Raw genomic sequence first — 13,091 nt, 5'->3', positions numbered from 1 at the left:
GAACACTACTTACTGCTGACTAAACGGCATATAACCATACACTGAATACAAGCCACTGGTCTATAATATGATGTTAACACTGTCAAGCATGGCTAACAGGGAAGAGAACCGGAATACAAATAGTGTGACCCGATAGTAAATAGGCTATTTGGATCTAAAAGAAATGGTAGGCACATCTACCCTAACCCATTAAGTGAAAGAGCATTGCTCATGTTGAAGGGACTGCAGCCACTGAGTGGACTGACAACTAAAAGCTGAATGCGCGACCGGGAATTGCATTAAGAACATAAAAGTACTCTGTGATCCCTCTTAGGATTCTGTACCACAGGATGTACTGCTTAGATCTATTCCGTCGTTGGAGTGTTTCCACCAAAAGTTCTCTTCTTCTTAATTTCTCACACTATATTTGTTGATGAAAAGCTAAAATCAACAGAAAGTTTTTTTTTTTTTCCAAACAATAAAAACACCCAAAAATAGACAGACACTTCTCTTCCACATCAGCTGCTCACAATAAACCATACTTTTATAAACACCCCTTCAAACTAATGTAAAGGAATACATTAGTATAAATGTATCGCAACTTACTTTTTGGAATGTAATACCACAGAGTCAATTGTTCATGTACTCTCCTTTGTTAACCCTATTGTGAGATTGGCACTGGTTAAAATGTTAGTCCAAACATGGGTATAAACCTTTATGTTTTTATGTGTGAATAATTGATTGCACGTAAATGTCGAACATAACATCTACATTCTGAAAATGTACACTTGTTCCCTCGATTTGCAATAGTGTTTCAAATTCCGCAGTGCCCAAATACAATAAACCAATATCAATCTGATTCCCACCAGATAAACCACTTTGAAGCCCATCAACCAAAATGATTATTACTGATAATGGTACAATATTCAACACAAAAATCTTGATCTTTAGGCAATGCTCCAAATTCCGGATTGGTCTTGCTACAGAGTTGGCAGTTAATGAACTTGTATGACTTCATTTCGTACCTGCATCTCATACTGTTCAACAAAGTTTTTCTCCTGCTTCAATTTCTCTTGGAGATCTGTACATTCACTCTCGTAAGACAAAATATTCGCCTCCATCTTGTCAACAGAAACCTGTATCTCAAGATAAAACACACAGATCAACAGAATGTTCCTTTAAAAAAAAATATGGAGTACAGAGGAAAGCAAACATTTATTTAAAAAAACTGTGCTTCAAGGAAAGCAGATGTTTCGGATTCAGGATATTGAACCAATAAAGAAGAAAAATATTGTGTTATGTATGTATATTATGGGTGGCCAAATTTAAGTCAATGAAAACGGCACAGGGTGAAGATTAACCCCTTCTGTGCCGCGGACGTAGTGGTTACGTCCCGCGGCACAGTGCTGCTGTGCCGAGGACGTAACCACTACGTCCTCGGCACACAGCCCAGAGGGAGCGCTCTCGCTCCCTCTGTGTGCTTCCCTCCCACCCCCCAAAGTCGGGGATGGAAGGGGAAGCCCTTCCCCTTCCACCCCCGACCCCCCCATAATGAAGTCAGCGCGCGATCGCGCGCTGACTTCATTATGGGATCCTCGCCGCACAGGAAGCCATTTGCTTCCTGTGCGGCGACGAGAGAAGAGGTGAGTTCCTCTTCCCGGTGGGTGGGGGGTTGGGCTAAAGAGGCACCGGGGAAAAGGAAAGGCTTTTCCTTTTCCCCGGTGTCTCTTTGAGCATTCCTGCTGCCCGATCGCATTGCGATCGGGCAGCAGGAATGCCCACTAGACACCAGGGATTTTTTTTTTTTTTTTGTTTACTTACCTGTTTCTGGCACGCGGGGAGAGCGGCCCCTTGGGCAAGGGTCGCTCCCCTTTGGGGGGCAATTAGTTACGGCCATTTCTGCCCCCCTTGAGGGCAGATTGGCTACTTTTTAGCCAGATCTGCCCCCAAGGGGGGCAGAAAACACTAGATCACCAGGGTTTTTTATTTTTATGTGTATTTATGTGGGGGGGGGTGCCCCCTTGGGCAAGGGGCGCCCCCCCCAAGGGGGCAGAGAACTGTTGGCCTTTTCTGCCCCCCTTGGGGGCAGATCGGCCTATTTTTTTTAGGTCCATCTGCCCCCGAGGGGGGCAGAAGCCACTTAGGCACCAGGGATTGTGTGTGTAGTGGATGGGGGGCGCCCCCTTGGGCAAGGGTCGCTCCCCTTTGGGGGGCATGTCTTTTAGGGCCATTTCTGCCCCCATTGAGGGCAGATCAGCCTATTATTTTTAGGCTGATCTGCCCCAAGGGGGGCAGAAACCACTAGAACGCCAGGGATTTTTTTTATGTGTTTATTTTTGTGGGGGGGACGTCTCCTTGGGCACGGGGCGCCCCCCCAAGGGACGCATTGACCTGTTGGCCATTTCTGCCCCCCTGGGGGCAGATGGGCCTATTTTTGTAGGCCCACCTGCCCCCAAGGGGGGCAGAAGCCACTTAGACACCAGGGATAGTGTGTGTGTGTGTGTGTTAGTGGATGGGGGGGGGGGGCCTTGGGCAAGGGTCGCCCCCCACTTTGGGGGCACATGTACCCAGGCCATTTCTGCACCCCTTGGAGACAGATCAGCCTATTATTTTTAGGCTGGTCTGCCCCCAAGGGGGGCAGAAACTACTAGAACGCCAGGGATTTTTTTGTATTTGTTTATTTTTGTGGGGGGGCGTCCCCTTGGTCACGGGGCGCCCCCCCCAAGGGGGGCATTGACCTGTTGCCCATTTCTACACCCCCTGGGGGCAGATGGGCCTATTTTCTTAGGCCCACCTGCCCCCAAGGGGGGCAGAAGCCACTTAGGCACCAGGGATAGTGTTGTGTGTGTTTTTTTTTTGTTTTTTTTTGTTTTTTGTTTTGAGGGCTGTCCCCTTTGGCAAGGGTCGCTCTCCATGGGGACACACTACTAAAGGTATTTTCTGGCTTCCTTGGGGTAGACCGGTCTATTTTATTAGTAGGCCCATCTGCCCCTATGGCAGAATCCACTTAGGCACCAATTTCTAAATGTTTGATGGTGGGGTGTTTGTCAACTGAAGAAGTCTTTGCATTTGTGATAAAAAATGTTTTCCTCCTTTTTGTTCTAGTTCAAAGCTTTTGCTTTATTTGCTGTGGCTCCTTGCGATTTTGGCGGTGGTTGACCTGCAGTTTGCACAGTTGCATGTTTTAGGTAAGTAAAAACAATTTACTCCAAAGGAGTATTGTTGCCATGCATGAATGACATGTTTGTAGGGGGTGTTCTAAATGCAGGATTGTGTGTGAAATTGTCCTTAGGTTTGTGCACAATGATATTTGTTTTGTCTTATTTCCAATTTGCCTTTCTTTCTTTTTTTTAGTGGGATATCATTGGTGATTGCTGTGTAGTTGCTGGTGAATCAAGCTTTTTCAGGCAAGTGAGCGGTATAGTTTTTGAGTTTATAACTCTTACTAACAAAGCTACACTTTGTTACTTGTCTTACACAGTGCTGGTTGTTGGTGGTGAATTTGTCCAGTTAATTTTAGCAGGAGAGATCATGGCTAGCCGCAGGATGACCGCTCAGCAGGTGGTTGGTATGCTTTTTGAGTCACAGTCTGATCATGACTATGAGACAGACTCTGCATCTGAGGCAGAGGAGGAAGTCAGAGATTCTGGCAGTGATGTTTCTCTTGGAGGGGAATCTTCTGATGATGAAGCCACACTCCGTGCAGATGAAGGGCCTGTTTTAGAGGAGGACATTGATGTGCCAATAGTGCAGCAACCTGGGGCTGAAAGGTTTCCCGTTATAAGACCTGATGTCTGGGTTGCCCCAAACATGGAGCAGCCAGAGTTGCCTGCCTTTACTGGTCTCCCGGGGTGTAACGCCAATACAGAGAACTTTATGCCTATCAATTTCTTTGAGTTATTCATGGATGATGTGTTTTTGGAAGAGATTGTTGAGCAGACTAATTTGTATGCGGAGCAGCATTTGAGGGACAACGCTGCTAGACTTAGGCCACACTCTAGAGCTGCCCAGTGGATTCCCACAAATTTGGAGGAGTTAAAAAAGTTTTTGGGTTTGACTTTTTTGATGGGGTTGATAAGGAAGCCGTCACTGGCTTCTTATTGGTCTACTAGTCCCTTGATGGCAACAGCTATATTTCCAGCGACCATGAGTCGTAATCGGTATTTGCTTCTTCTTAGGATGCTGCATTTTGTTGACAATGCATTAGCCTTGCCACGAGATCACCCAGATTCTGACCGTCTTTTTAAGATTAGGCCTGTCCTTGATCATTTTGTAGATCGGTTTTCGGAGGTCTATGTTCCAGGCAAAGAGTTAAGTGTGGACGAGTGTTTGGTCCTCTTCAAGGGTCGTTTGGTTTTTAGGCAGTACATTCCTAGCAAAAGGGCACGATATGGAATTAAATTGTATATGCTGTCTGAAAGTAGGACAGGATATGTGTATAGTTTCCGTGTGTACACTGGTAGGGATTCCAATATTGACCCCCCTGGTTGTCCTCCCACTTTTGGAGTTACTGAGAAAATTGTGTGGGATCTTGGTAGACGACTGTTCAACAAAGGTCACCATTTGTATGTAGATAACTTCTACACTGGTGTGCAATTGTTCAAGGAATTGTTTAGAGTGGACACAGTTGCTTGTGGCACAATCCGTTCTAACCGGAAAGGCTATCCAAGGGAGCTTGTCTGTAAAAAACTTGAGAGAGGACAGTGCTGTGCCTTGCGGAACGAGGAGCTGCTAGCTTTGAAATTTTCAGACAAGAGGGATGTCTACATGCTAAGTACCATCCATGATGAGAGTACTTCCCCTGTGACTGTTTGGGGCCAGGTTGCTGAAGTGCGCAAACCTGTGTGCATTTTAGATTATAATAAGCACATGGGAGGTGTAGATAGAGTTGACCAGAGGTTGGAACCTTATACTGCTATTCGTAAGTCTTACGTTTGGTATAAGAAGTTAGCACTTCACCTCTTCCACTTAGCAACCTTCAATGCTTTTATTGTGTTTAGGGATAGGTCTCCAGAGTCAAAGATGACATTTGTGAAATTTCAGGAGTCAGTGATAGAGAGCCTTATTGTGGTGGAACAGGCCAGAGTTCCTAGAGAAGCAGTGGTGGAGGATGTGGCTAGATTGAAAGATCGCCACTTTGCTGAGCACATTCCTCCCACACCCAAAAAAGAGTTTCCAGCTAAGAAATGTAGAGTGTGTTTTCGAAGAGGTATCCGGAGGGAGACTCGAATGTACTGCCCAGATTGTCCTTCAAAGCCTGGGCTGTGTGTCGGTGCTTGTTTTAAGAATTACCACACCCAGAAGAATTTCTGGGAACAACCATGAGTGTAAACTCATGTCTGTTTTGTATTTTCATGTGTTTAGTTTCATGGTTAGCATTTCTGTCATGTTCTTAGTTAGAGCTTTTGTGTTTGTAGTTTTGTAATTCTTTCTATTTAGTTAGGGGTTCCTCTGTTAAAAAAAAAAAAAAAAAATGATGCTATTGTGGGTGGAGTGGGGCTTGGCTGAGAGTGTACATATTGACTTGCTGTTGGCTACTGCAACACACTGCCAGCCAAACACCAGTCCACACACTCCCATCAGCTGGTGTGATTGTTGTATCAGGCATGTGGGCGTATGTAAGTGATGGGCCCTTGAGTGGCGCTGTCTGTCGATGTGAGTGTTGTAATGTGCTGGGCCCGTGTCTGGCGGTGTGAATGGCCTTGTGTGTGTCATGTATGAAAGTTGTGTGAATGGACTGTAAAGCGGTTGGTGCCTTGTCGCGGCTTTACAGCTCACGAGCTGTGAGTCATTGGTTCAGTTTTTTGCCTTTCAGTTACTAACAGTAAATTTCATTTTTGTGAAAGCTCTTGTTAGTAAAATTTGATCCACTGAACCATCACTCACCCTCGTGCCAAATCCAACCACTATGTGTGGTAAAAATGACAAAACCTGCTCCGCTGTAATCAGGCGTCGCAGCACACCTGTGACACGCTAGGTGCCTCAGGTGGGACCCCGATGATGAAGCATGCCACCAACTTGGTTGGTGGGTGAGGGGTCTTTTTCACATAACCTAACTGTGTTTCTTTTCAAAATTTTAGTGTTTGGCACATCACGGACGTATGTGGGCACATCAAAACGATATATTACAAAACTACCTGTGTTTGGGGGGGAGAGGGCACCTATGTTTTTGGTCCTGTGTGCGGCCTTCATCTAGGGAAACCTACCAAACCCAGACATTTTATAAAACTAGACACCCCAAGGAGTCCAGGGAGGTGTGGCTTGCGTGGATCCCCCAACATTTTCTTACCCAGACTCCTCTGTAAACCTCAATGTGCTTAAAAAAGCATATTTTCCTGACTTTTCTTCGTAGGATCACCACTCCAGCACAAAATTCCTACTCCCCAGTGTTCCCCCTCAGCCTCCCAAGTAAAATGACACCTCACTTATGTGGGTCCCCAAAGCAGAGTCAGTCTAAAAGATGTATAAAATAATATGTCCTTATAAACTTGCTGTGCTATCCCCTCTATCTCTACAAGTTTTGGGCCTTATTCTGTTGCAGGCACCTGGCCCACCCACACAAGTGAGGTATCATTTTTATCGGGAGACTTGGGGGAACGCTGGGGGGGAAGGAAATTTGTGGCTCCACTCAGATTCCAGAACTTTCTGTCACCGAAATGTGTGGAGAATGTGTTTTTTTAGACAGAATTTGAGGTTTGCAAAGGATTCTGGGTAACAGAACCTGGTCAGAGCCACACAAGTCACCCCATCTTGGATTCCCCTAGGTCTCTAGTTTTCAGAAATGCACAGGTTTGGTAGGTTTCCCTAGGTGCCGGCTGAGCTAGAGGCCAAAATCTACAGGTAGGCACTTTGCAAAAAACACCTCTGTTTTCCTTCACCAATTTGGCTGTGTCCACGTTGCGCTTTGGGGCATTTCCGGTCGCGGGCGCTAGGCCTACCCACACAAGTGAGGTATCATTTTTATCGGGAGACGTGGGGGAACGCTGGGTGGAAGGAAATTCATGGCTCCTCTCAGATTCCAGAACTTTCTGCCACAGAAATGTGAGGAACATGTGTTTTTTTAGCCAAATTTTGAGGTTTGCAAAGGATTCTGGGTAACAGAACCTGGTCCGAGCCACACAATTCACCCCATCTTGGATTCCCCTAGGTCTCTAGTTTTCAGAAATGCACAGGTTTGGTAGGTTTCCCTAGGTGGCGGCTGAGCTACAGGCCAAAATCTACAGGTAGGCACTTTGCAAAAAACACCTCTGTTTTCCTTCACCAATTTGGCTGTGTCCACGTTGCGCTTTGGGGCATTTCCTGTTACGGGCGCTAGGCCTACCCACACAAGTGAGGTATCATTTTTATCGGGAGACGTGGGGGAACGCTGGGTGGAAGGAAATTCGTGGCTCCTCTCAGATTCCAGAACTTTCTGCCACAGAAATGTGAGGAACATGTGTTTTTTTAGCAACATTTTGAGGTTTGCAAAGGATTCTGGGTAACAGAACCTGGTCCGAGCCACACAAGTCACCCCATCTTGGATTCCCCTAGGTCTCTAGTTTTCAGAAATGCACAGGTTTGGTAGGTTTCCCTAGGTGGCGGCTGAGCTACAGGCCGAAATCTACAGGTAGGCACTTTGCAAAAAACAGCTCTGTATTTTGTCAAAAAATGGGATGTGTCCACGTTGTGTTTTGGGGCATTTCCTGTCGCGGGCGCTAGGCCTACCCACACAAGTGAGGTATCATTTTTATCGGGAGATTTGGGGGAACACAGAATAGCAAAACAAGTGTTATTGCCCCTTGTCTTTCTCTACATTTTTTCCTTCCAAATGTAAGACAGTGTGTAAAAAAGACGTCTATTTGAGAAATGCCCTGTAATTCACATGCTAGTATGGGCACCCCGGAATTCAGAGATGTGCAAATAACCACTGCTTCTCAACACCTTATCTTGTGCCCATTTTAGAAATACAAAGGTTTTCTTGATAGCTATTTTTTACTCTTTATATTTCAGCAAATGAATTGCTGTATACCCGGCATAGATTGAAAACCCACTGCAGGGTGCAGGTCATTTATTGGCTCTGGGTACCTAGAGTTCTTGATGAACCTATAAGCCCTATATATACCCGCAACCAGAAGAGTCCAGCAGACGTAACGGTATATTGCTTTCGAAAATCTGACATTGCTGGAAAAAGTTACAGAGTAAAACGTAGAGAAAAATTGATGTTTTTTTCACCTCAATTTCAATATTTTTCTTTTTCAGTTGTTATTTTCTGTAGGAAACCCTTGTAGGATCTACACAAATTACCCCTTGCTGAATTCAGATTTTTGTCTACTTTTCAAAAATGTTGCGGTTTCTGGGATTCAGCGTTGGTTTCATGCCCATTTCTGTCACTGGCTGGAAGGAGGCTGAAAGCACAAAAAATCGTAAAAATGGGGTATGTCCCCGTAAAATGCCAAAATTGTGTTGAAAAATTGGGTTTTCTGATTCAAGTCTGCCTGTTCCTGAAAGCTGGGAAGCTGGTGATTTTATCACCGCAAACCCTTTGTTGATGCCCTTTTCAGGGAAAAAACCACAAGCCTTCTTCTGCAGCCCATTTTTCCAATTTTTTTTGAAAAAAACTAAATTTTCACTGTTTTTTGGCTAATTTCTTGGCCTCCTTCTGGGGAACCCACAAAGTCTGGGTACCTCTAGAATCCCTAGGATGTTGGAAAAAAAGGACGCAAATTTGGCGTGGGTAGCTTATGTGAACAAAAAGTTATGAGGGCCTAAGCGCGAACTGCTCCAAATAGCCAAAAAAAGGCTCGGCACAGGAGGGGGAAAAGGCCTGGCAGCGAAGGGGTTAAACATGCGCAAAACTTTGCCAAGTGAAAAATTCGAGGAAAAATATATGTTTCTGTAAAAATTGTAAACATTTTGCAGCGTAGACATTTATGTGAGAGTACTTACCTCGTATGAGTATTAGCTGGGATTCTTTTCTGCAACTCAACATGTTTCTTAACATCAAACTTTGCCACTTTCATAAAGTTTACAAAGCTTGCTAAGTCTGAAAAACACCCAGCAACGTTGCGCATAGTCTAATCAATATGATTGTTTTAATTAATTTCTACGGAAATTAAAAGCATTTTACTTTAAGAGTTCAACACCAAAGTCTAAAGTGCTTGTCAGAGCACTCTGCACTTTCTATTTAAAAAAAATAAAGTATGCTTAAGTTTTTATCTTAACGCACAAAAATTTTAACACACTTCTTTCAAAGAGCTCCAAATTATGTACTGCGTCCATTTGTTGCTAGGAATACACAATAGTATTCAAACACAAGAAAAAGTTAGCAGTATGTAACGTCAGTTCTCTACCAAAGGAGTTTTCATTAAATTTATAGTCTGACTAGTACCACCAACATGAAAGATCCTTGACCACATTTTAAACAGAGAGGAAAAACCGACCAAGTAAATCATATAAGTAAATCCCCAAGGAATGGGGATTCCGCCTGGTAGCTTGGCACAAAAGCTGCCCGGGTAAACTCGGTCAAAATGTGTAAAGTATTTATGCAGCACACATACAGTAATAAAGTGAAAATACAACAAAAAAATCCCAAACCGATTTGGAACACTATAGAACATTTTAATAAATAGGATGATACCAGAACGACAAAAATTTAATCAGTAGAATCAGAGCTGATCAAATATGAAGTTTTAAGTAAAAATAGTGCCCAAAAGCACAACGAGCCACTCGCAGTCATCTGGTTGTGCTAGACCAGGGAATGCCAAATGTTTGGCTGTACAACTGCAGGAAGGCCTCTGAACCTTGTAATGTCCCTGTAGCTCACACAGGATGTCATCTGGCTGTCCCTCGCAATCACTCTGGGCATCCTGGAATCAAGGCAAGCATGTCACTTATTTCTCCAGACATCAAGACAGTTGTTTATGCAACAGGGCTGTCCTCTTTTTGAATCTTCCACAGGTTTAGGAGTGTCCGATAAGTGAATATGAGGTCCAATATTTATACCAGTGCCAAACTTTGTGTGGGGGGATTCCCTGACCTACCCCATATGCTGGTTCTGAAAAGTTCTTCCTCTTTCCCTGGCCAAGGCTCCAAGCAGAGACAAAAGGAATGCTGGGCTTGTTGTCAGGTTCCTTAGTGTGTGTTGTAGGCAAAGCCCTTTGAAGTGTAAAAGGGGCTGTGAACAGTTCCTCCCAGTCTTTCTGCCAGGATGGCCTATCCTATCCACACCTAAGCCACATTTGTGTCTCTGTCTGGAAGTAATATGCAAACCCCAACAGTACAGCCATTCACAGTCATGTAACCCAGAACACTGGCAGAATGAACACATGGTTAGTACAAGAAAATGGCAGCTTTCTAAAAGTGGCATTTTCAGACTTATAACTTACTATCTGACTTTTCCCCTCAAAGAGGATTTTAAATTACAATTCATTTGAGTGTCAACAGGATATCTTTACCTGGTCCCAATCTTAAGTTAGCACCTATTAAATGTAATAAGGCAAGCCAGAGTTAGTCAATGGGAGTGATATGCCTAATAACCATGAAAAACGGCCTTAGGAGGTTTTTTTCACCACCAGTTTTTACTTTTACTGATTGCTCAACTGAAATGTTGGAATTATATTATTATATTGTGAAGCCAATGAATATGCAATTGAGAGGTTCTGAACAAAATCAGAAGTTTGTTGATTAAAAAGCATTTACCTTTAACCTTGTATTTTCCTTATTGAGATGCTCATTTTCTAAACTTGTAGCTTGAATCCGCTTGAGTAGCTCTTCCTTGGATTTCGCACCATCCTCTCTGATTTTCTGCAGACTTGCTGATATATCATTCATCTGTCTGATAAAGGGGAAAGTAAAGGCAACTTTTTTTAATGTACCCTCTTTGCTTGCTCTCCAATCACAGGCTACCTCCAATATCTGAAGTGAAAATATTATTTGCTTAAATATTAAAGCTACACACTAATTAACTATCTTTCTAAATCATTGGTTGTCAAACATAGCACACACATTCAAGCACCACCGTCATCAGACCGTTGCCCCTAACAGCCTCCATTATGGCTCTAAGGATCAACTTTGTAGAACAGAATGCAGCACATATTGCCTCTACAAAAAACACACAATTCAAAATTGACTGCCTAAATCTATCCCTTCATACAAAATGTAAACAATCTTAATCTGAAACAATTCAAACTCAGAGTTCAGGGATTGTAAAGGACAGCCTGCTGTGGTAAATGGTGACATTGCAGTAAGCCTATATTCCACTGAAGCTACATGGCAGCATGGCTGGTACTGTAACACTGTTCCGCCCACAAATAATTTCTCTTAGAACTCATCTGATAACTTATAACACAGGAAAAAACTATTTCCAGCCAATAACTGAGCCAGTCAATAAATACCCCTGGTGTCAGTCCATTGTAAACACACTAGAATTACTGCTAGGTTAGAAACAACCTACTTCCGATCCAATGTCAACTTCTTGTCACTCCTGCATGATGCATCAACATCAAACACCATTACATCCACCAGCTGTACCTATTTCTTTTGAGTATAGCTATTCCGTGTCTTATCACAGCTTGACATTATCACATTACAGTCAGAGAATTTTCTAACTCAGTACTACACTCTTTATCTTATATTTAATTATTGTCTCTCATGTCCAAGCTCCACTATCCACTGAGTGGACTAAGCACCCCGGTTTTTCTCTCTGACATTCCAATCTACCAAAACCCAAAGCCCACACCAGAAAAGATAAAATCTGGGTACAAACAGAAGCCTACCAGATACAGATGATCTGAAAGATGTTACCAGAACTCCCACCAATGCAGAACTGTATATAGAAAGGTAGTGCTCTCACATTAAAAATGTCTGTCCATATAAAGCACTGCTCTCGCTATAAATATACCATGGCTAATTTAATTGATGGACTTGCTCAACAACTTGAAAAAATGTGCCTCAAAGTTCTCTGAATAGCTTTGAAAGAAAACAGGTGAGGACACCTTCACACAGATAACGACAAAACCAAAAAAATACTCTTTGCTTCCAGTTTTTTACAAAGCTAAAGTGAGTTCATTCAAATCCCAAATGGTCACTGATAACAATTGTGCTACAAACATATTCACTTGATCAAATCACCTGAACATTCTTCCACCAATAAAACCTCCTCCCTTCCATCTACAAACTGTCTATGATAAAATGGCCCAGATTAAACATATTTCATTGGCTACATGATCAGTTATAAAACACCCTTACTTATTAAAGAAAAATTGTTGTTACTCAGTACTTAAAAAAGGCCACCTCCACCAGAAACTCCCTTGGTAAAGAAAGGCAGCCATTTTGGTTAAACGCTCTCAGTTGAATCTAATAAATCACAACCAGGTACAAATTGTAGTACCAGGCGCCTGAAAAGGGTGAAAATAGAACTCTTACTAAACAGCAGACATGATGAGGTCCGACACCCATTCAACTTCTAGTCGCATGTCTACAAATCCTAGCCACAATGATAAAACAAAAACAACAACAAAAAAAAACTGTAGAAATCAGTCTTCTGGCAGATTACTGATCAGGATTCAGAGCAGGACACAGCACAGAACCATTGTTGCACATCAGTCTGCCTCAACAAAATTATTCAAGATCAGATATCACATCACCATATCAGCCTTAATCCTCAAAAATAGAGCTGACTCTGATGAGCGCTTTTCCACCATACAAATTGGCTCCCTTCCCTCAAATCCATTTGTATATTCTGAAAAACACTGCTATGAATCCCAAATCCCTGGGTTCCACAATGGATGACCAACAACCTAAACTCACTTTCCAAAACAAAGTGGAAAAAAGGTACTTAAAAACACATACTTCTTGAAAGCCTAAATCCGTCCCTCATTTCTGATTCACTTTAGAAAAAGGATGGACTAGGAAACCTTCCACGTAACAGGCAATCCAAAAGACAACCATCTAAGTGCTGTCTTAATTGTGGCAGCTCTACAGACTAAAACGTGGTACATCATAATTTCAAAGAAATAAACTCTGTCTGGCACTAAAGTTCTGAAGATTTCAATCCCAGATAGCACCATGCAGAAGAGAAAGATTTGAAATTCAAACATATAAAACAAAGATCATAGTTGTTGCCAAACTCTCAA

At 43.0% G+C, this 13,091-nt stretch overlaps 1 protein-coding gene across 4 annotated transcripts in view; it reads right to left on the bottom strand.

The window, feature by feature from the left end:
• ODF2L (outer dense fiber of sperm tails 2 like) overlaps positions 1 to 13,091 on the bottom strand; it is a 248,638-nt gene that overhangs the window by 140,447 nt on the left and 95,100 nt on the right. For all 4 annotated transcript variants that reach the window (XM_069232260.1, XM_069232263.1, XM_069232261.1 and 1 more), the window contains exons 9-10: positions 10,657 to 10,792; positions 1,005 to 1,115 (exon numbers count right to left, since the gene is read on the bottom strand). In XM_069232260.1, coding sequence (XP_069088361.1) covers positions 1,005 to 1,115; positions 10,657 to 10,792 — 247 coding nt within the window. The remainder of the gene's footprint in view (positions 1 to 1,004; positions 1,116 to 10,656; positions 10,793 to 13,091) is intronic.

Source organism: Pleurodeles waltl, chromosome 4_2, assembly GCF_031143425.1.
Source record: "Pleurodeles waltl isolate 20211129_DDA chromosome 4_2, aPleWal1.hap1.20221129, whole genome shotgun sequence".
NCBI classification, from domain to species: Eukaryota; Metazoa; Chordata; class Amphibia; order Caudata; family Salamandridae; genus Pleurodeles; species Pleurodeles waltl.
This window is presented reverse-complemented; position numbering and strand designations above follow the sequence as displayed.